Source organism: Rhinolophus sinicus, chromosome 5, assembly GCF_057876585.1.
Source record: "Rhinolophus sinicus isolate RSI-liver-muscle chromosome 5, RSI-T2T, whole genome shotgun sequence".
Lineage (NCBI taxonomy): Eukaryota > Metazoa > Chordata > Mammalia > Chiroptera > Rhinolophidae > Rhinolophus > Rhinolophus sinicus.
Window position 1 is genome coordinate 27,157,646 of NC_142505.1, and position 22,946 is coordinate 27,180,591.

The 22,946-nt window shown below is 43.9% G+C and overlaps 1 protein-coding gene across 2 annotated transcripts in view; it reads right to left on the minus strand.

Moving 5' to 3' along the window:
• The window catches only part of KAT2B (lysine acetyltransferase 2B), a 91,359-nt gene extending 70,457 nt beyond the window's left edge, over positions 1-20,902 (minus strand). Inside the window, exon 1 of one of the 2 annotated variants that reach the window (XM_074312789.2) lies at positions 20,489-20,901. In XM_074312789.2, coding sequence (XP_074168890.2) covers positions 20,489-20,791 — 303 coding nt within the window. In that variant the 5' untranslated portion in view covers positions 20,792-20,901. Of the gene's footprint in view, positions 1-20,488 lie in introns of both variants that reach the window. The other variant, XM_074312790.2, reaches the window with a different exon arrangement.
• Positions 20,903-22,946: the final 2,044 nt, after the last annotated feature.

A 22,946-nucleotide genomic window follows, 5' to 3' on the forward strand; every position in this document is an offset into this window, starting at 1 on the left:
CTTTAACATTAATTCATCTGAGGGGAAAATTCCAGCAAAATTCCAATGACAGCAACAGAGGCTCAGCTAAATCAGTTAGTGGAATGGATGGTGGAAACCTCATCCTTATCACAAACCACATTTAAGAATTCAAGGATACAAAACGTTTCTCCCTGTGGGTCTGCTTATAAAGCCCCCTACCCCTCATTGAGGTTCAAGCCAAAAAATAACAAGCTTGCAATTCTTGGAGACACAATACAGATTTTTAAAGGTATAATCTTAACTTCATCATTGCAACAGACTTAACAGCAATTGGCCCAGAAAGAAGTTTGTCACTTCTTGTCTTAACTTAAAATAATGGCAGTATTCATGGGGACGGATAAATCAGTGGGCCACAAATCTCATGGCAGGGAGATTTGTAATAATAAAGTCTTGCATTTCCCTTACTCAATAAAAATATTGCATCCCAAATATTAAACACACTTATTTAAGCCACTTGTGATTGAAGTGCTTGATGAATTCTACCAACAATAACGCTGCTGCTTCAAAACGTAACTGAATAAAGAACTTTTCTTTCAAAACTGGCTAACTTTGCTTCCTCCAATGAGTCTTGGGACCCTGGTAGCTTTTACAAAGTAGATTTTTATTTCTTTTTCTCAGAATGACTGAGACTTTACCCAAATAAATAGGAAATGCCCTGAAAGCAAAGAGGAGGATGAAGGAAGGGAGGAAGGGACAGAGGAAGAAAACATAGGGCAAAATACTGAGAAGTATAAAAGCGTTGTCACCCACACAGGATTCCAGCTGTGCTGGCAAATACATGGCAGACAGCCACATGTGAATATCGCATCTTTGAAAGGTGGCACATCCAGGTTGAGATGCGTTGTAAGTGTAAAATACACACTAGATTTCAAAGACTTCGTACCAAAATAAAACACATTAAATTAAAATATCTCATTAAAAATTCTTGGGGGAAACCGGTTGGCTCCATGGTTAGAGAGCAGAGCTCATAACACCAAGGTCGCCGGTTCAAGTCTCACATGGGACAGTGAGCTGTGCCCTCCACACTAGATTGAAAACAATGATTTTCCACCTCAGGGATGATGTAGATGCCTGATCTCTGCACTGTACACCTGAAGCTGAACAATAATGAATGCCAACTATAATTTTATATATCTATCTATATATGTATCTCTATATATATCTATGCATATATATTATGTATATACTTACAAGAAGCAGAATACAGCATTAGGAATAGAGACAGTGGAAATGTAATGGCTCTGTGTCATGTCAGAGGGATAGTGGATGGGGGGAGGGGGGTTCACACAGTGTGAGGGATATAAATGATAAATGTCTAAGTATTGCTTTGTCTTGTGCACCTGAAACAAATAAAATTTAAAAAATAATAAAAAATAAATAAATAGAAAACAATGATTTGACTTGAAGCTGATGGGTCCTGGAAAAACACCCTGTTCCTCAATATTCCCCAATTAAAAAAATAAATACAAATTCTTTTACAATGATTACATGTTATAATGACATTAGGTTAAACAAAACATTAAAATTAATGAAATTATTGTTTTTTCTCATGTTTTATAATGTGTAGTGGGTTGAATAGTGTCCCCCAATGTTCATGTCTACCTGGAACCTCAGAATGTCCATCTGGGGCCTTATTTGGAAATAGATATGATTATTTAGGCTTCTTCAGATAAAATTATCCTAGATTTAGACTGGGCCCTAAAACCAATAACTGGTGCTTTTATAAGAGAAAGGAGTGGGAGATTTGGACACCAAGTCACAGACACACAGGGAGACAGCCATGTAAACACAGCAGCAGAGACTGGGGTGATATGATACATCTACAAACCAAGGAACACCACGACTGCCAGGAACCACCAGATGCTGGGAACTGGCCAGGAAGGAGTCTTCCCAAAGCCTTCAGAGGGAGCATGACACCTGGATTGCAGACCTCTGGCCTCCAAAACTGTGAATACAGGAACTTTCTGTGGCTTAATCAGATGGGTCCTGGAAAAACTGTTTGTGATCATCTGTTATGGTTGCCCTAGGAAACTAACACATGTGGCTATCAGAAAATGTTGTTATATATGTGGCTCACACTGTATTTCTATTGGTCTTTGCTGCACTAGAGTTTAAAAGGAACCCACGCCCAAAACCCAAGTCTTCACTATGGACCCTAACAGCTTAGGCACAGCATAGTCCCAACAGTTTCTGAATGATTGTAACTCGTTCAAGTTACACCCCATTGAGATATCTGGAAGTCCTTTCGGCTCTGATCGCTAGTTTTAGAATGTTTTTGGGGTAGGATATGAAAAGTACTTCCTAAGTGTGTACCTGCACCAATGGGACACATCAAAACCTGAGTTAAATTCTTAATGTGTGTGGGACTTATTATCCTATTGACTAAAGAGGACATACTTAGTCCTTTAGAAAGCATTCAAACAGTATCCTGACTGCCAGCAAAGCATTTTCTGCCAAGTGTTCCAAGCTGCTGCCACCATGCCCTCTGCCTTGGCCTTCATATCTCCCTTCCAGATGCTCAGACTCCTCCACTGTTCTCTGAGATAAAGAGGTCTCCTTCAAAACACCTTTCCCACTTCGGGCCTTAATTAGGCAAGACAGCTGCTGCCTAAGGGAACACCCAAGGGGATTGGTCTTGCAGCTTTAACAAAGTACCAGCGGAAGGACAGCCTTTTAGGGAGGGCGCTGCCAAGCTAATTACTGCAGAAACTAGCAACCCAGGCACAAGGAGAAAGCTGCCCAGATGACTTCATCTCCCCCAAGAGCAAGTCTCTGCAGACGTGGCAGAACCACGAAAAAAAAAGGCCACTGCATTGCTTTTGATGGGGCTACGATAAAAATGTTTATGCCCCAACAGAATCCAAGGTTAGAGGTCAAGAGAACGCAATCAACTTTGTCATAGGACGCAACAGCCAGGATGGATGAGGAGAAGGAAGCTAAACTGGAGAAACAGTGATCATGACCCAGATGACAAACGAGGGAGGAGGGCGCTCGCAGTTCACTCAGTGTCGATGAGTAAGACGGGTGTGAAGATGTTTGGGTGACATCCAAAGGAACAGGAGAAAGACAGCCAAGCTGTCTAACAAGATTGTCAATGCTTAAAATACTGGAAAGTCCTATTTGCTAAAAAACTTCAATCAGTGACAGGAATGTCCCATAGCAAGAACACACTGATTAGAAATGCAAGGAATAAAACTGAATTCAACATTTATTAAGCACCTAAAATGAAAAAGACACTGTCTACTTGTTCTTATCTTACCCTGTGTGAGGAAACTATTAATTATGTCCATTATTCAGAAGACCTAAGATTCTGAGGATCTAAGATGGGAAGAGACTTGCCTGAGCATATTCAGTCTACACGGCAGGACTGAATGTAGGCAGATAATTGGTCCTGTGGTTGTGTGAGGGGAGGTCCTCACTCTCTTTTACTACCTCTCTGCTCCAGGTTGGACAGAGGCAGAATGTTTAAAAGTCAAAGACCAAAACCATGAGATACAACTTCACACCCTTGAGGATGGCTATAATCAAAACAGCAGATACCATGTTTCCCCGAAAACAAGACCTAGCCAGACCATCAGCTCTAATGTGTCTTTTGGAACAAAAATTTATATAAGACCCGGTCTTACTCTGGTAAAATAAAACCGGGTATAGTATAATATAATATAATACTGGGTCTTATATTAATTTTTGCTCCAAAAGACACGTTAGAGCTGATGGTCCGGCTAGGTCTTATTTTCAGGGAAACACGGCAGTAACAAGTGCTGTCAAGGATGTGGAGGAATGGGAATCCTTGTAAGTTGCTGGACAGGGTGTAAAATGGCGCAGACACTTTAATAAACAGTTTGGCAGTGCCTCAAAAAGTTAAATATAGACCAGTGGAATAGAATACACAGCCCAAAAATAAACCCTAACACATATGGTCAAATGATTTTCCACAAGGGTGCCAAGACCATTCGATGGAGGAAGGGGAGTCTTTTCAACAAACAATGCTGGAGAAACTGGATATTCGCAGGCAAAAGAATTAAGATGCTGGAGCCTTGCCTTAACATCGTATACAAAAATTAACTCCAAATAGATCAAAGCCTTAAACATAAAACATAAAACTATAAAACTCTTAGAAGAAAACATGGGGGGGAAAGCTTCATGGCATTGATTTGGCGATGATTTCTTGGTGTATGACACCAAAATGACAAACAACAAAAGAAAAAATATGTAAACTGGACAATCAAAATTAAAAACTTCTGTGCATCAAAGAACACAATCAACAGAGTGAAAAAGCAACATACAAAATGAGAGAAAATATTTACAAATCAACTATCTGATAAGGGGTTAAGATCCGGAATCAATAAATAACTCCTACAACTTAAGAAAAAATAAACAACCTGGTAAAGTAACAGGCAATTGATGAACAGGCACTTCTTCAAAGACATACAAATGGCCAATAAGCACAGGAAAAGATGTTCAACATCCCTAATCACTAGGGAAATGCAAATCGAAACCACAATGAGACACCACTCACACAAATAGGATGACTATTATCAAACACAGAAAACAAGTGTTGGTGAGGATGTGGAGAAATTGGGATCCTTGTGCAATCTTAGTGGGAATGCAAAATGGCGCAGTCACTGTAGAAGACAGTATACGATGGTTCCTCAAAATTTTTTAAATAGAATTACCATATGATCTAGTAATATGATCCTCTTCTGGGTATACAACCAAAATAATTGAAAGCAGGAACTTGAAGAGATAGTTGCACACACATGTTAACAGAAACATTTTTTACAACAACCAAAAGGTAGAAGTAACCCAAGGGGCCATCAACAGATGAATGGATAAACAAAACGTAGTATATGCATACAATGGAATATTATTCACACTTAAAAAGAAAGGAAATTCTGACACATGCTACAACATCGATGAACCATGAGGACATTATGCTAAGTGAAATAAACCAGTCACAAAAGGACAAATACTGTATGAGATTACTTATATTAAGTACCTAGGGTAGTCAAATCATAGAGAAAGTAGAATCATGACTAACTACTATGCTGCACACCTGAAACTAGTAGAAAATAATACTGATCGTCAACTTTGACTTTAAAAAAATTTTTTTTAAGTTAAAATAAAGAAACCCAAGTATAATAGAATGGTGGTTGCAGGAGTTGAGAGCAGAGAGAAATGGGGAGATACTGGTGAATGGATACAGTTTTAGTTTTGCAAAATGAAAAGAGTTCTGTGGATAGATGGTGGTAATGATTACACAACAATGTGAATTACTTAATGCTACTGAACTGTACCCTTAAAAAATAGTTAAGATGGTAAATTTTATGTGATATGTATTTTACCACAATTAAAAATAAAAAAATGTTTTTCAAAATTAAACATAAATTTACCACATGACTCATCAAACCCATTCCTAGTATCTAACATTCCTAGAGAAATGGTAACATGAAGTCTGACAATTATTAATAAGTTTGAGAACTTCTTGTAATGATGTTCTCAACCTTTCTTTGATATGAGGGATTATGCATTATGAATTTGTACCAACTGGACAAACAGTTAACCAAGCTTACTATTTGCAAGTGCTGAAAAGGCTGCGTGAAAAAGTTGACGACCTGAACTTTTTGCCAACAATTCATGGCTCTTGCATCACGACAATGCACCAGCTCACACAGCACTGTCTGTGAGGGAGTTTTTAGCCAGTAAACAAATAACTGTATTGGAACACCCTCCCTACTCACCTGATCTGACCCCCAATGACTTCTTTCTTTACCCAAAGATAAAGGAAATATTGAAAGGAAGATATTTTGATGACATTCAGGACATGAAGAGTAATGCAATGACAGCTCTGATGGCCATTCCAGAAAAAGGGTTCCAAAATTGCTTTGAAAGGTGAACTAGACACTGGCATCGGTGCACAGCTTCCCAAGGGGAGTACTTCGAAGGTGACCGCAGTGATATTCAGCAATGAGGTATGTAGCACTTTTTCTAGGATTAGTTCACGAACTTAATTGTCAGACCTCATACGTATATCCACACAAAGATTGCACACAAATATCCACAGCAACATTATTCATGTTAGCTAACCAGGGAAATAACCCAAATTTCCATCAACTGCTGAATACATAAACAAAATGTGGCATAACCTTACACTGGAATATTACTTGGCAATAAAAAAGAATGAGATGCTGATGTACGCTACAACTTGGATGAACCTCAAAAACAGAATGTAAGTGTAAGAAGCCAGTCACAAAAGACCACATATTGTATAATTCCATTTATATCAATGTCCAGAAAAGGCAGATTTATAGAGATAGAAAGATTAACAGGCTGGGGGAGCAAATGGGGTTGACCATGAACAGACACAAGGATCTTTTTGGGGCGATGGGAAACTTCTAAAGACGAATTGCAATGATGATTGTACAACTCAGTCGATTTCCTAAAAAAATATTGAATTGTACCCTTAAAAACAGAGAATTTTATGACATACAAATTACAGCTCAATAAAGCTTTTCTTTAAAACAGCAAGAACAGCAAGTAACTAAATATCACTACAAATATGGGTTTTCTGTAAAGTGGTCCCAAAGCGTATCCCAAAATTGAGTTATTTTCTCCTTAAAATTAAAGAGATTAAAAAGTTACATTTGGGGGAATTTAAAAACAAAAAAAGATGGGCACATGGCAGGCACCACCTGTCCTTTTCTGATCTAAAAGAGTAAAAGAAGTTACAGTGTTTAGGTGTCCACACCTCCGCTATCAGAATTTGTCTCCATGAAAGAGAAACAGCAAATGACAGGAATAAGTGAGTCACTAAGTAGGTTGCCCTGTTTTTAAAATTGGTGGAGTTTGAAACAATTACAACTTGCTAATAATAAGGCCCTGTTGAGGGTGTTGCTTTTGGTCTCGCTCTCTCAACACCTTTGGCTTGATGACATCCAACTTTCTGGCACATTCACAAATTCATCGGAGCCTACTTGAAATCTAAAGTGGATTTCTGTGCCATGACTCTAGTTCCCCTCCTTGAGCTGTAGCGTAAAATGTAAGCTACAGATCGGGAGGGTGAGGGAGGGGAGAAGGACAATTTCTGGAAATGATTAAAAAGGCTGGGGATGGGGAGGAGGAGAGTAAAAGGGTTGACATTTTCATTTGCTACTGCTATGGGCTGTCTGAACTTCCCTCTTGATGGTGCGCATATATTATGCAGGGGAAGGAAAAAAAAATCTTTGAATCCTCTTTTCAAACCACACCACCACCTGGAGTCTGCTGTATGGAGTTGTGATCCTAACCAATTTTCCCTTTGGAAGTGAACTGCTTTGGAAGCAGTCTGACTACTGCTGTTGTGATTTGGAGCGGCGCTGCTGCTCAAATTTTAATCCACGCAGGAATCACCTAGGAAATCTTGTGAAAATGCAGATTCTGAATCAGTAGGTCCAGGCCTGAGATTCTGTATTTCTAACAAGCTCTCACGTGAGGACCACACTTTTAAGTAGCAAAGATTTGAAGGGGGAAAAAATGGTCTGATGGATGTGGGTGCCAATACTGCTCTCCCCTCCCTACATTAGCTTTAGCTTTCCACATACCACTTAAACGGAAACGGTTAAGTAATCCTTGCAGGGACAGAACCCCTTTTTCCTTCTCCACAGTGTGATAACACTTCAGGTCACACAGTTAAGTTGTATATGGAAGGCGAGCAGACATCAATCATAAAGCTATGAGTTGAAACTGGGACTTTAAAAATCTGGGGACTTTGGGCACAAGTGAAAAGAAGAAAGTGGGAGTGAGAGAGGGGGCCTTACCTCAGGAGATCAAATTTGCCTGGAATTGAAAGTGAAAACAGAACTACAAGGGGAAAAAAGATAACCGGTAAGGTAATTCAGTAGCAGGAGTCTCTGAACACCTCAATTAAGAGTGCCATTTTGGTCTGGAAAGCCACAAGGAACCGCAAAAACAAATGCTGAAGGAGTGGTCAAGGACACTGAAGGAGATTGGAACCATATCATGAAGAAATAACCCAGGGATAAACACCCTATTCAAGGGCTTTTCTTCTACCCTCTCCAAGATTAGCCCAACCTCAAAATCAACAGAAACCCATCAGGACATCAGCATCTGGAAGAAGCCTGTGCTCGAGTTGACTAAGGAACTGCTGCCCTCTTTGTGCTAAATAATCAGGTCTGACTGAAGTAAAGGCCCAGGACCCTCAGACATTGTCTCAGAAGATGCTAGAATGACTCCAGTGCTACCAAATGCCCTAAATGTGGGCCAGACCCTTCATTACGTCTGAGTCACCTCTTCAGGACGAAACCCAAACACATGAACCACCCCTGAAAGGGCCTCAAGAGGTCCTGAGTGATACCAGGCCAGGAAACTGGTGTCCCAGAACCCTAAATCCAACACAATTTCTGGAATCTCTTTTAATGTACTTGATCGGTGAACTTGCCAGAGCAGTCAGCTCAGTCTTCGGCACAGTGGAAAGATTTGTCAAACTGGCTGGCACTGAGCAGCCCAGACAACCCGCTGACTGACAGAATTTTTCACTCTTCAGCCTGTTGTTTTGGCATCAGGTCAACCAGGATGAGCAAAATAAACAGCACCATGTATGTTGCTTCCTTGGACAGCTCAGGATCACGTGGTATCGGTCATTATCTGGGCTGATGACTTGTAAATCCACATAACCAGCCCAACCTGCAAAACAGAACTTCCAGCCCACATTCCCAACGGCCTACGTCTGGCATGTCTACCCAGTGAGTTTTACATGAAGGCTTGCCTTCAACTCCACCACCCCCACTTCAACTATCCTATCCTATTCTCTCCACCGCCATTACCTTTTTCCCAGATCCTGGGGCTCAATTCATCTGCATTCAATGCTCTCACCCTAGGCCATCTGATTCTTCTTTCAAAGTCTCCCACAGATTTATACCCTCTCCATTCTCCCTATCAGAGCCCCAGGTCCGGCCCTTAATGGCCAGTTAAATGAAAACAGCTTCCTCCCCACTTGCAATACACTCCCACTCCCACTCCCAACCCTGCACCTAACACCCACTGTCTAACACATCACCCTACACTCTGAAGCCATTTAATAAATGTGGAGCATTTCTGTCTGATACTTTCCAACACAATTTTTTAGCCTACATCATCTTATTTTCCCCTCCCCACGACCCAACAGGACAAGTAATTCAAGGGTTAGAGAGGAGGGGTGTGTAGCTTGCCTGAGTTCACCCAGCTAGCAAAAGAGCAAGTAGCCAAACCCTAGAGCTCCTGCTAGCACTCAAAATGTCTTGTGTCTCCTCCTCCTTAAAACGCAAAGAGTCACTATTGCCAAGTGGATTCAGTTCAAAATTTTCTACCTGAAATTCAAGACCTAGAAACTGATTTCTTCCTTATCCAGTGGGTCCTATCTCCTACTATTCCTGTTTACTCATTCTTCCTTTTTCTCCAATTTAGCTAGTCTCTTTAGTAAGCTTCATAATTATGACTCAGCACTGCTTTTAACTGTAACAGTAGCTACCACTTGTTGAGCATTTAGAATGTTCCAGATACTATAGCAAACGGCTAAATGGATGACCTCATTTTATTATCAAAACAACACATGACTACGAAGAGGCATACCTAATTTAACACATCCCCAAAAGGACTCTTGGTTCTCATCCACCCCACACCTGCCTCTCCCATGGTCTCCCCCAACTAGGAAAATGGAACCAGGATCCTCTCAGTTCCTCAGACCAACAACCTAGACCTTAGGTTCATTTCTGTCTTCTCTCACATGCCACCCTCACCCCACGACACACCAAGCCCTGCTGCCGCTACACTCATAAGATAACCTTCCACTGCCACCACCCTCAGCCAAGCGACCACTATACACTTACACCTAGATAGCAGTAACTCCCATTGGCCCTCTTTTTCTACTCTTTCTGATTGTACACTTTGTTTTTCCCAGAATAGCCAAAGGGAATGCTTTAAAATGCAAATCAAATCTGAATCCATTAGAAAGAACACCGACATCCAGAACAGATGAACAGATAAACAAACTGTGGTACATCCATACAGTGGAATACTCAGCAATAAAAAGAAATTTACTACTGATACATGCAACAACAGGATGAATCTCAAAACTACGATTCTGATTGAAAGAAGAGGAGTATGTACCATGTAGAGTCATTTATATGAAACTCTAGCATGTCAAAACTAACCTGTGGTGACACACATTTAGCTCAGTGGTTGCTTCTAGAGGAGAGGGATTTGAATGGCAAGGAGCAGTTAGGAACTTTGTGGGGCAATGAAAATGTACTATCATGATATGCATTTGTCAGAACTGATGAGAACTGAAGGTCAGATCATTTCATTGTGAAAATTCCACTTCGGCAATCTGGGCGCCATCGATCTCTTCCACCTCATCTCCTAAACTCACCCCCCAGCCCACCCCCATCTAGCCACAATGGTTGCCTGGCAGCCTTTGAACATGCCAAGCCATCTCTGGCCAAGTCTTTGCAATCCCCACCTGGCACCCTCCCCCTTGGCTTCTCATTATCATTCAGGCCCCAGACTGTCCCTTCCACAGAAAGACCTTTCTGGGCACACATCTGAAGGAGCTCCCCAGGCACTCTCATTTACTTCTCTGTTTACATTCTCTGTGTGGCACTTACCCTTTTCTGTTATTTTGTTGTTTACTGTCTGCTTCTGCTACCAGAAAGCAAGCTCTGCAAGAGTAAGGACCCATCTGTCACTGTATCCCCAGATCTAAATCAGCGCCTGGCACGTTCAGTAACAAATTTGCTGAATGAATGGGAAAAGTTGACAACATCACGATCTCCATTTTACAGCTATGAAATCTGAGGCTCATAAAGGGTTAAATAATCTCTCTCATGGTCACACAGCAAGAAAGCAGCACATCAGGATTCAAACTCAGGTCCATCTGTTGCCCAGGTCCACATTTAAACCACTCTGAAGTTTTGCTCCCTTCAGTTTTGCTTCTCTGCTTCGTCATGTACTGTTCACTCCACCGGGCCAGGCCTCTCTCCTACGCTTCTACCTGTCCCTAGCTCATAAGGGCTTCTCTGTGTATTGACTTCATGCTTGATTATTCATTTTAATTTTTCTTTCCCTCTGTATCTGGCTTCCAGCAAGATGAGGGGCTTCTAGCGAAATTCTGTTTCCCTTTGTCACTCACCACACACCTAGGAGAGAACTGGGCACAGACCCTTAACCAATACTTGTGGATGTGTTCACTGGAGGTGGGGTTAGTCAGGTAGCCCTGTGGGTACGTGCAAATCCTGAGTTACATGACTCACTTCGTTATTTCAAAGTATGCTGACCTTGACTTCTGTGGCATCCTGCCATCCAGTTTCAACACCAGCTTGTTAGAGCTGATGCAAATTAGAGCTGCTGCCATCAGGCACTATATTACTCAGGTCTCATCTCTGTACTTCTAGAATCTGCTGCATAACAGAAGCCTCTGCACAGGCCGAGAGCACACAATGCATGCGGACTGGTTAGGATGGTGTGGAATTCATGGAACCGTCCCACACGTCTTTCCCTGAGGTCACTTAAGAGATGACTCAAAGCCTTCTCCTAAGGTTAGGCAGTGTAACAACAACAAAACAACATTCCAAGTGGATCATTCAAGATGTTGTTCACACTATTTTCCAAAATAAATGCATTCATCTCCTGATTTAAAAAACAAGCCCTGTGTCTGGGCCTCTGGATGCAAACCGAAGAACAAATTAAAGCCTATCATATCCCTTAGTTTAAAGCAGGCAGCAAAGCAACAAAAATCATGAACAGTAGCTAGAAAATTGACTTTATAGGTGATTTTTGTTTCTAGTTCACTGACATAACATTGACTTTTAGAATATATCGTAGGGCCTTTTTCTCAGCTCATAGGTTTCAACTCACTGGTCGCACAATGCTCATGATACTCTTGTGAGAATTTATTAGTAATTCTCATTTGAGGAACAGGAAATGGTGGTCACAGAAGTTCACATCATTTGTTCAGAGGATTAAAAGTGGGTGTGACTTCTCCTTGCTCCATCTTATAGCAAAAGTCCAGGCCATTAGACAAGTACTCATGACCTGAGTAGAACCACACATCTCGTAAGAGTCAGGCCATGTTATTCCACCCCCAGCTGAGGGCTTCCCTGCTGCTGACCACGTGGCTTTGGGTAAGTTACTCAACCTCTCTGAGGCTCGGTTTCCTCATCTTTAAGACACGATTTTGTTCCCTCCAATCTCACAAAGCGAATATGAAATTCACTGTGAATATGAAATGGCCCATTTACTCAACAAATATGTCCTGAGTACCTACTATGTGCAAGACATGGCCCCTGTGGGACAGGGAATTAACCAAAAGTCTCTGCTTCATGGAGCTTCTGTTGTCATAAAGGAAACAGACGAGAAATGATTTAAAATATACATGTCATTTCCAAGTACTGACAAATGCAGAACAAGGTAAGATTATAGAGTGATGGAGTGCTGCTATTTTAGACCAAGAGGTAGGGGATGTCAGGAAAGCTTTTCTGAGAAATGGGCCTTTGGAAACAAATTGGAATAAGGTTTAACAAGCCACACCAATACTTGGAAAAGAAAAGGTATAGTGCAGGGGGTACCAGTGTGCCCAATGAGATGCCAGAGATGAAAGCAATTCAATATTAGAAAGATTCGCTTCTATTTCAATTATCACTAGGTGACAAGTTGTCATAAAGAGTTTGGACAGGCGCTACCTGAGTAGACATCTTCTAAAGCAGCCCATGGAAATAAATGTTAAATGAATACATGGCAATAGGTATAACACCCCTGTGTATGGACACCCACGAGTAAATAAGATAAAAATCCCTTCATATATATGTATATATGAAGATTAATTTATAAGTGGATGGTCCATATGATTCCATTAAATAATGTTTATCTTATATATTTAGTACAAGGTTTCATGGATGAATTGCTGCCAATATCAATGTCCGCTGGAGCTTTATGTACTGGGTTCTGGCCAGTCTTCTAGGAACCCTGCCACAGCCCCCAACACGTATGGTTCTATGTGGCCTCGAAGGCACAGGGTATAACTCTAGTCCTCTTTCAGAACCAGGATGGGTGACAGCAGGACTTCCCACCCATATTTCCCAGTAAGGACTCACCAATACAGACGCCATGGGAGAGGAACTGTGCAAACCGGGCATTCCACCGTCTGTGACATCACAGGCCTCCTGCACCCACCTCCCCAACAGTCCGCCTCGCCTCCATTACAATCCTTGACTGCATGTGCGTAGCCAGGTACACATTCCCTGATTTCTAGTCCACGTTCCTGCCCTCGTGGGTTCCTCCCAGTATACCTGAATTTCAAATTCATATCTTTTCTTTCACAAGCCTAATTAAAGTTCATTTTATAAAGTTGTCCGTATCCAATGCCTTCCATCCTGAAAATGGGTGGCAACTTTGAACTTGTTTTTTAGTTTAAAAAATGCATCTTTACACACGACTGCTATACGCCACAATAGGGATGCGGCTCGCAGACATCACGTTGAGTGACAGAAGCCAGATGCAAGAGAGTTCATATGGTGTGAGTCCATTTACAGGAACTTTAAGAAAGGCAAAAACCAACCTCTGGTGATAAAGTCAGAATAAGGGTTACCAGAGGTGGGAAGGGGGCACCAGGGAGCCCTCTGAGGTGCTGCAAAGGCGCTATAGCTGTCCCTGGGTGGCAGGTGCATGGATACATGCATATGGGAAAAAATCATTGGGCTATATATACAGTATTTAGGATTTCAGCACTTTACTTTCTGTTCATACAATTAAAAGTTAAGAAGTGACTTTCCTCTGGATCGTGCTGAAATACTGCTATGGTATGTATGCAGTCCTCTGTTTGGGGACTTCTAAACATCCCGGACAGTCAATCCTTCCCTCTCTGGCATATCTGGCACCTTCTCAGCCTGACTTGGTATCTCTTTCATCTTCTTTCCTTCCTACAGGAAATTGTGCTGGGCCAGCATAGTTACCACTCTAGATTGTTAGCTTTAAAACAATCGAGGGCATGCATCTGTCTGCCCTGGGCCAGTAATAAAGAACGCTTATTTTGTCTGCTTTATGGCCTGCACGGTTTCAATGAACTAGAAAAGCCTTTGAACATACCTCTCAATAGGGGGACAATAGACATCAAGTGAGAGCAGTAGAATGTCTGAAACAAATGAAATCCTCTCTGTAAACCATTTGGAGGAACAGCAACCCCTCCACTGCATGAGAAACTTTGGGAAGAGGATGTAAAATGGTGCACTGGAAAGAGACTCCCTGAGCAACCACTGCAGCTCGAGGAAATTGCTTAACCTTTGGGTCTCAGTTCCCTGCTAGTAAAATGACCTTCCTTACCTCTCTCTTGCCCCAGGTAGAAGAATCAAGTGACATGAGGCCTAACACTTTAGCAAAATACGAACTGCTAAGACCAATGGAAAGTTGTTAAAAATAAAATAGACATCTGTGAAATGCCTATCTTCCAAGAACTTTCACAGAAGCTAAACTATTTCATCTTTACAGGAGGTCAATGAGGTGACGCCTTGACTCCACCAAAGAGGAAACCGAAACACAAAGCAGTTAAGTCGGTGCCCAAGGCGCCCGGTGCAGAGAGGAGGGCGGATGCTCCAGGTTTTTCACCAGGTTGCCAGGTAGTCCACATGCTTGATATTCTGCCACAGATACCTTCGGGTTTGAATCAGATTAGGAGTAGAAAACCATTAAGAGTAGGAAACCACTGACAACTATTCCTAAATAGCTACCTGTCTCTCATGAAGAGACAAATGAACTCAATCAGAAGCCACTGAGCTTTGGAAATCCATCTTGGCACTGTACTGCGTCTCCAGATCTTTCATCTGAGAAGCAGATGTTCTGATTGTTCCAAGGTACCTCACATTAAACTGTGTATTTTACTCTCAAGACTCCCTATGACAGGTCCAACGCTACGGATTTACCTGATGGGCACAGAATAAATCCTGAGAATGTGGTAACTAGGTTTAAATCTTAGTGGTAAAAAACAACAACAAAAGCCACCAGCTCTGCATCACAAATGTCATTTGCAAGCACATGTTTCTAAAACAAAACAGTCCTCAGCAGATTTTGTTCCATTTTGCCCTATAAACTATTTTCTCAGTTACATAAAACTGCAAATTGCAATCTGAAGGCTTTTGCAGGCTTGAATTTCCATCTTCCCTGAAAGTTTATGAGGAAACAGAATTAAATTTGTTCCTCTTTCTCTCAGGCTTTTTGTATTGTGCCTGCCAAATGAAACATTTTTCCTGTGTGTGTTGGCTCCATGATACCGCCTTTTAGAGAAGTCACCACACATGACTGAAATAACTGTATGCTACAAGACTTATGCAGCTAAAGACTGATTTTCTTAAAACATTTTATTTACCCCCTTCATGTTTTGTGCTTTGCTATAACAATACTACTTATCTAAAGAATCTCCAAAAAGATATTTTTTAAAATTTTGTTTCTGTTTGCAAATCCACAATTCACTGATACAAAAATCTCACCTTAAAAAAATGGTGCCCACTGCAGGAGATAAAAGAGTTACAAAACTGGACTATGGTAATGGATGCACAACTGTATACATTTCTCAAAAGCAACTGAGTATACATTTAAGTTTGTCAGTTTCATGATCTATAATTTATACCACAATAAAGCTGTTTAAAAATATGCCCATGCTTCACAAAGTGAGATGCTTCAGATTTTGAGTGTTCAGATTCAAATTAACATTAAAAGCATTAATTTTTCCTTTACTGCCAATGTATTTATTTATGGCATTATGGGACAACACCATTTTCCTCTGAAGCAGGGTTTCTCAAATTTGGCACTGCTGTCATTCCGGGCCAGATGATTCTATGTTGTGGGGGGCTGTCCTATGCATCATGGGATATTTAGCAACTTCTCTGGCCTCTAATCACTAGTTGCCAGTAGCACACTCCTCCTCCCAATTACAAGGACCAAACATGTCTCCAGACCTTGCCAAATACCCCCTGGGGGAGCAAAACAGCTCAAGGGAGCGTCACTACTCCAGAGGCTGACAGTTGAAACAGAAATTTGCTCTCTGAAGGCGTAACATGACAAATACAAAGGTGTAGGGGGCACTCCCCAACTCTAAGCCTTGCTCTAGTGCCCCACTCACCAGCCCTTGGCCAACACAGGACACTTTGTCTCCCATGGTGGCATTGCTGCCTCCACATTCTGCACATTTCTACAGTGTTAACTTCTAGACTATAAACCATTCTTTTTAAAATTAAGGCTAATTGTATAGCCCTGTGCCCATGTAACTCTCTAGGTATGGCACTCAGCCCAGAATCGAAGCAACTGGGTTTTCTATAAATGCTTCGTAGCCAATGACTCTGACAGGCAATGAATGAGTAAAGCACCAGGCAATTCAGTTCAGCCAGCACTCTTAGGTTCTAAAAACTCTGGGGGATCTTCTCTCCTTTAACTTCAGGGTTCAAGTCATGGTCCCCATTTTATAAATGAACTAATCAAGGCTCAAAGAATAACTAAGTGACTTGTGTCCAAGATCACACAAGTGGCAGGGCTGGGATTTGACACTCTCTAAGTCCCACGTTCTTTCTTGACTTCCAAGTTAAAAGTATATCCCCCACTCTGAGCTGCTGTGAGGGCTCACCAGGGGCCAGACACCCTGCTGGATGCCGCATACACATTAGCCTATTTTAAATCCTCACTGCTTTGCCCTGAGGGGAGCATTATTATTCCTACTTTACAGACAAGGAAATGGAGGCTTAGGTGAAGTCCTTGTCCAAGGTCACACAGCTGGATATCCTGAAATTTGAACTCCGGTGAGTCTGAACGCTGAAGCACGTATTCTTGGCCACTACAACCTACTTCCTCCTTTCATGTATAAACAGCCTATTTCATTAAGAAGAGTCAGCCAATGATTTGGGGGATTTTTTAATAGATAAATTACACTTTAATTCAAGGAGATTTGGATTTGGGCTACTCATACATTCACTTCGGGTTTCTTTTCTAACACTGAAACCCAGTCCTATGGAAACCTGTGAGATACCTAAAAATGTCCTCACTGAAAAATCCCCTCTACCAATTGTCAAGAAGTAGTCAAGCTAAAATCTCACTATTGCTCTCCTAACAGCTAATCATTTCCTCAGTTTCTTTCTTCTCCAATTCACTCATTCACTCAATAACCACTTCACTTAGAATCTAGTCGAAGATTCGAAGAGACAAACACATACCAAATAATCACACAATTTAAAACTATGATAAAAGCACCAAGAAGGAAAAGTAAGTACAGAGGGGTTTAGAAAACATAATGGTAAGGCTGGTAAAGGAAATTCAAGGAGTCTGAGATTTGCAAGAAGACTGGGGAGTTAATTTGAAAGTGAGATGAGAAGAGCAGTGACAGTGAACAGTGTGTGCAAAGGCCCTGAGGCAGAAAGGAAGCATGCACCCAAGGCCCTGAAAAGGAGCCAGAGATAGCAAAAGGGTCCTAAGTAGAGGTTAATCATGGTCAGACTACAGTTTTAATGATCACTCTAGCTGTGTCACAGGCCAGCCAAGTGACTCTCTGAAGCAATCTTTGCCAGCACACAGTTCAAAGAACTCTACCCTGGATCCTGCAAAACAAGTTTGTTTCTTTTTTTTTCTTCTCTCCAGGGTGTGGCGCACCACCCTGGCTGTGAACTAGCTCCCTTCGTTTTCTGCTTCACTGGTGAAGTTTAAAGGCCAGATCTTTTATCAGGTCTGGGACCTGTTCTTCTTTCAATAGCACCCAGTAAAGTACTTCCCATCTTTCCAGGTTGCTCTTCACTCCCTAACCTCTCTACTCTCTCCGACTTGTCAAGGGGCCGGTCAGTACCAAAAGGAAGGGCAATCTGTTCTTTTGGGCTTTCTTACATGAAGTGTACGGACAAGCTAAGAAAGAACCACAGATTATGTTCTCTTGCACCCCACATACCCAATCAAGCACAGTATAAAAAAAAAAAAAAAGCATATCTGAGATAATGTCACTCCCCAGGTGTTAAGATTCCTAGATTCCCCAATGCCCTCTTGGCCACACACACACCCTAATCTGGTTGCCCCAGCCAGTGGAGCGCTAGCTCCTGTTGGCACAGCTCCAAGTTTTCATATCTGCTTTCAGTTTCTCCATTACAAGAAGCTTCACCTCACCCCACCCTGCTCTGCCAAGATTCCCTGGCACCCACTGACACTTCCTCCAGGAAGCCATTCCTACCCCAACAGTGCTCCAGCCCAGGAATTGCCAGCTCTGAGTTCCAACACCACTCTAAGAAAGCAGTTCCTTTTTTAAATTCATTGTAATTGGTTCCCTGCCCACACCTCCCCAGGCCCCCAACACATGTGTGTGCACGGGACATACGCACGCACACACACGCACACACACACAAACTCCAGAAGGATAAATTCTGGGTGTCATAGCCCCAGCATCCAGCACAATGCCTGGCACCCAGTTGGGACCTCTAAATATTTATTGAATAAATGAGTAAATACAAAGTGACACTTTCAGAGTCTCCCAGGAGCAGGAAGGGAGGTCTTTATTAAGAGGTTCTCGCTTCGTATAAGTTTGATTGTGAATGTGAACATGAAACACTCAAGTCACAAACCTTACAAAAGGTGCTACATCTCACTCTTGGAAATTTGAAAGGATCCAAAATATCAATGCAAGGCTCAAAGTTTTAGAAAGGACCAAAACTTCAGGCAAGTTTTTGGATATTAAAGCAACAGCGGGCAACAGGGAGAGAAGGTGCTCATGATGGAAAAACCAATAAAAAGGCAGGGCAGAAACACTAAGCGGACACAGTCCCTATATGGGCCCACTCTGGCTGCAAAACTCCGAGCCCACTGAGTAACTGACTTTGTTCTTCATTACTCTAAAGCCCTTAATAACCAACTCCTGGCCCTTCACCTTTCTTAAGAAGCACACTCCACATTTTATCTTTTTTGCATTCCGTCTTCAGAAATACCAACCACATGGCATTATTATTTCACAGTTTCAGAATTCAAAAGAGTCCAATAATATACTGTCCAGTTCTGAACTTGGGACATGCTACTTGGAGTGACGTTAGTGAACTAGCATCAAGCCACCTAAGAATGTGTTAGAAATGCAGATTCTCAGCCCCACCCCAATTCCACTAATTTAGAATCATCATTTTCAACCAGCTCCCCAGGTGAGTCCTATGCACATTAAAGTTCGAGAAACACTGGGCTAGATCCTACATCCACTCAACAAGTATTTATTGAACCAGGTCAGGTACTCAACAGGCGTTCAACGTGTACAAGAGGATGTGAATGGTGTGGGAAAACAGTAAGCACAGACGCTCCAACGCTGCTGAGAAGCTCCTGTAAATACTAAAAACAACATCACCAGGGGAGAGAGGTTCTGGCAGGATTAATAATCTTTACACCAAAATTCAGAACTGGCCACTGCAGCTCGGTTGTGGGAATCTGGGAACTTGACCCTGTTTGCAGCAGGCGGGAGGAATACATAAGAGGTGTGTGAGTGTGTGAGGGTGTCTCTTCCTTGCCTCAGCCACAGGCCGCAGGAGCTGACAAGGCCAAGTCCCCGCCCCCTTCAGCTGTCACCCTGTCAAAACAAAGCCGCTGCTGACAGCGCTGGGCCAGGCTGCCCTGCGGCCTCGGGCAATCCTGCCACCGCGGGAGCACGGCGCCCACATCTGGATCTGCAGCTGAGGGACTATGGGGTGCCGAAAGCTAGGACGGAGAGGGGATGGCAAGAAATGTGTGTACTCAAACTGAGCAGCAGCGCCTGCCGCGCTGGGCTGTCACCTTGCCAAATCCTGTTTACACCCCGAGCAGCTGGGACAGCGTTTTAACTAAACAAGTAATAACACAATAATGATGGGGCTGTCGCCTCACGCCGCAGCGCCTCCACCCTCAGTGGAAGGAGCCCAAAGCTACAGCACCCTCGCCGTGAGATGTGCCCACCTTCTCACCCGGTGCGTTCCACCCCTTCGATCTCCCAACGCTCCGGGAGTCCCGCAGCGCATTCCACCCTCACTCCTTCTTCCAGCTCCTCCCAATGGGGCACAGGGAGACGATGCGCGAAGAGGGGGGTGCTCAGATTCCCCCAAAAGATGTTTCCTTAGCCCTGGGGCGCTCGTTACACAGTGAGCACTGCTGCACTCCCGGGAAGGCACCCCTGGCGAGCTCCTACAGAGCAACAAAGCCCCAGGGCAGCACAGCAGCGCAGATACAGAGGCTACTCCTTCCAAATGGGAGGAAAGAAAAGCTCTCGGTCTTGGTGATCCCCCTTCTTCCAACCCAAAAGCGCTCTTGTCCGAGAAGCAGCTAATTGGGCGCGGGCGACAACAGCACTTCCGCGGTGCAGCGGCCCCAGGCGGGAGGCGGGAGGCGGGAGGCGCGGGCGGGAGGGGGAGGGGGCGGGGGTCCCGTGAGCTGGGCCCTAGTCCCCTTCGGCGGTCCGGGAGCGGCGAGCGAATACCTTGCAGGCGGAGTACACTCCGAGTTTCTCCAGTTTCTTGGCCCGCGGAGCGGAGCGCAGTTGCGCCTTCTTCACCGCGATTCGGGCCGAGCCGCCGCCTCCTGGTCCTTCGGCCGTGCCCGCCGCCGCCACTGCCGTCGCCGGTCCGCAGGCGCCCGAGCCCCCGGCGGCGGCGGCGGCGGCGAACGGGGAGCCCTGCGGCGGCACGGGGGGTGGCGCGGGGGGTTGTGGGGGCAGCGCCCCGAGCCCAGCCCCGGCTCCTGCCCCACCGCCACCCGGCCCGGCCCCGCCAGCCTCGGACATGCCGCCCCGCAGCACCGCAGGAGGCGCCGAGTGTCAGGCGCCGCCGCCGCCGCCAGGGTCTCCCTCTCGGGCTCTGGTCTCAGGGAGAGCGAGACCCTCCCCCCACGCCCTCCCGCCCCCTTTGCCCACCCCCCTCCCCGCCCCCGCCCGCCCCCGCGCGCGCCGCTCGCCCGGCTAGCTCCGGCCGCGGCCCGCGCGCTGATGGTGGCGGCGGCGGCAGCTGCTCCCCCAGGAGGGAGGGGACTAGCGGCTCCGCGGCCGCCGCCGCCACTGCACACGCCCTCCCCCGGTTCTCCTCCCCGGGGCTCTACTGTGAGCCCTGGCCGCGGACATGTTCCTCGGGGCTGCGGACTGAGGGTGCGAGCAGGCGGTGCCAACCTCTCGGCGATGCCAGAGCCGGGAAGCACCCCCACCCTCGGCCTCTTTCCCGCTGCCCGCGGGTTTTGCACCCCCCACCCCCGCGCCTCTACTCCTAGCGCTCACCCGCCAGGGGGCGAGGCCAAGCTCGGGAGGGGGTGATGGATGGGGGCGGGGAGGTAGGGGGCTGGAGCCCAGGCACCTGCTGGCCGCCTCTCTCAGCAGCCCCCGTTGCTGACCCCCGCACTCCCAAGCCGAGGGTGCGGGGGGGACTCCCAGTCATTTGTTCTTCCACTCTGTTCCACCCTCGCTCGGAACAGAGAACTTCCTCCACCCTAGCGGGAGCCAGAGGAAAATAAATATTTTTAAAAAGTACCCGTCTATGCTAATCCTTTTCTTTGTTGCTAATTCACCAAAATAAGGGCGTAATGTTTTCTGTTTCTCTTTTTAAATACTTTTCTGTCCAACTTTTTTCTTTTTAATTAAGAACGCTTTCTTCCTGCGGTAAATTCTGGGTCCAATCGGCCAGAGGAAGAAAAAGACTTAATATTTCTGTAATTTTTGTTTGAAAGTGCTGGTTGTTAAAACACACACACACACACACACACACACACACACACACACACACACACACGGTTATCTAAAAGCACTGTCAAAATGAAAACTGCGCAGTGGGGAAAGTTTGAATACAACAAGTTTGTTACTAGGGCTCATCTCGGTATGGTGTGGTGATAATCTTGCTATATTCTTTTCTATAATGTTCCATAGTTTTCAAAATTGATACCACCAGCAGGCATATTAACCATGAAAAAAATTAAGCACACCGAAAAATGAGTATTGATTTTGGCCTCAAAGTTAAAAAAAAAAAAATCAACTCCGTTTAAACTGTTGAAAACTATCGTTTTCCTTGTTCATGACAATGAGGGTTGTGTTTAGTAATGTGGAATGAACATTGCATTTTTTCATTTGAACGTTGTGCACCCTTGGTCAGCCTTTCTAAAACAGTTTTTTAAAGCCCAGGGCTATTCCTTAGGACCCTCCACAAGTGCCCTGCTTTCATAATGTGATAATTTTTATGTAATATGGGTCATAATGTGCATATTATCAAATTCTTTGCATGCTGTATAATTCTCACCCAAATCCAGCCAGAAATATTAAGGAATGTGCTTTTCCCTGGAAATATCCCACTTCCCGTTCCTGTTTTTGCCGGTTAATTTTCTCTATCTTTTTTATAGATTCTCTACATTCTTTTGATTTTTAATGCAGAGTGATATGTAAAAATGGAAAAGTTTTCAAAGTTTGTACATCTAACCAGTGACATTAGACAAGGCAAAAGGAAATATCCTCTCCCACCCTGAGTCCAATCTGAAGGTCTGAAATGGCAAACTCTTGTCAGGTCCGTGCCATTAGAAGAGTTGGTTGGGTGCTTCCTTTCCCAGCTTGCTGTGCTTCACTTTACCACTGTTACTCTCGCCTTACTCTGCTGAGGTGTTTTACAGTTTTGTTTTCTTTTCTTTTTTTGGCCATTCTTGCCAAAGCAGGATGGGAGTGTTAAAGGCTGTGATCCTCTGGTCAAAATCTAACATCGTGATGTTGGCAGATATTGATAGGGGTTTGGGTTCCACATGAAGCCATTTGTCAAACTGATGGACTGGTCCACTTGATATTTGTGCATTTCTCTGGATATAAATTTCCCTCAAATATGTTTTTAACATCATAAATATTGACTTCTACTTAATGTTTCTCATGCTGAAAGTTTAGGTATGCAGTGCCCTGATATCTGCTATGTACTTTGTAA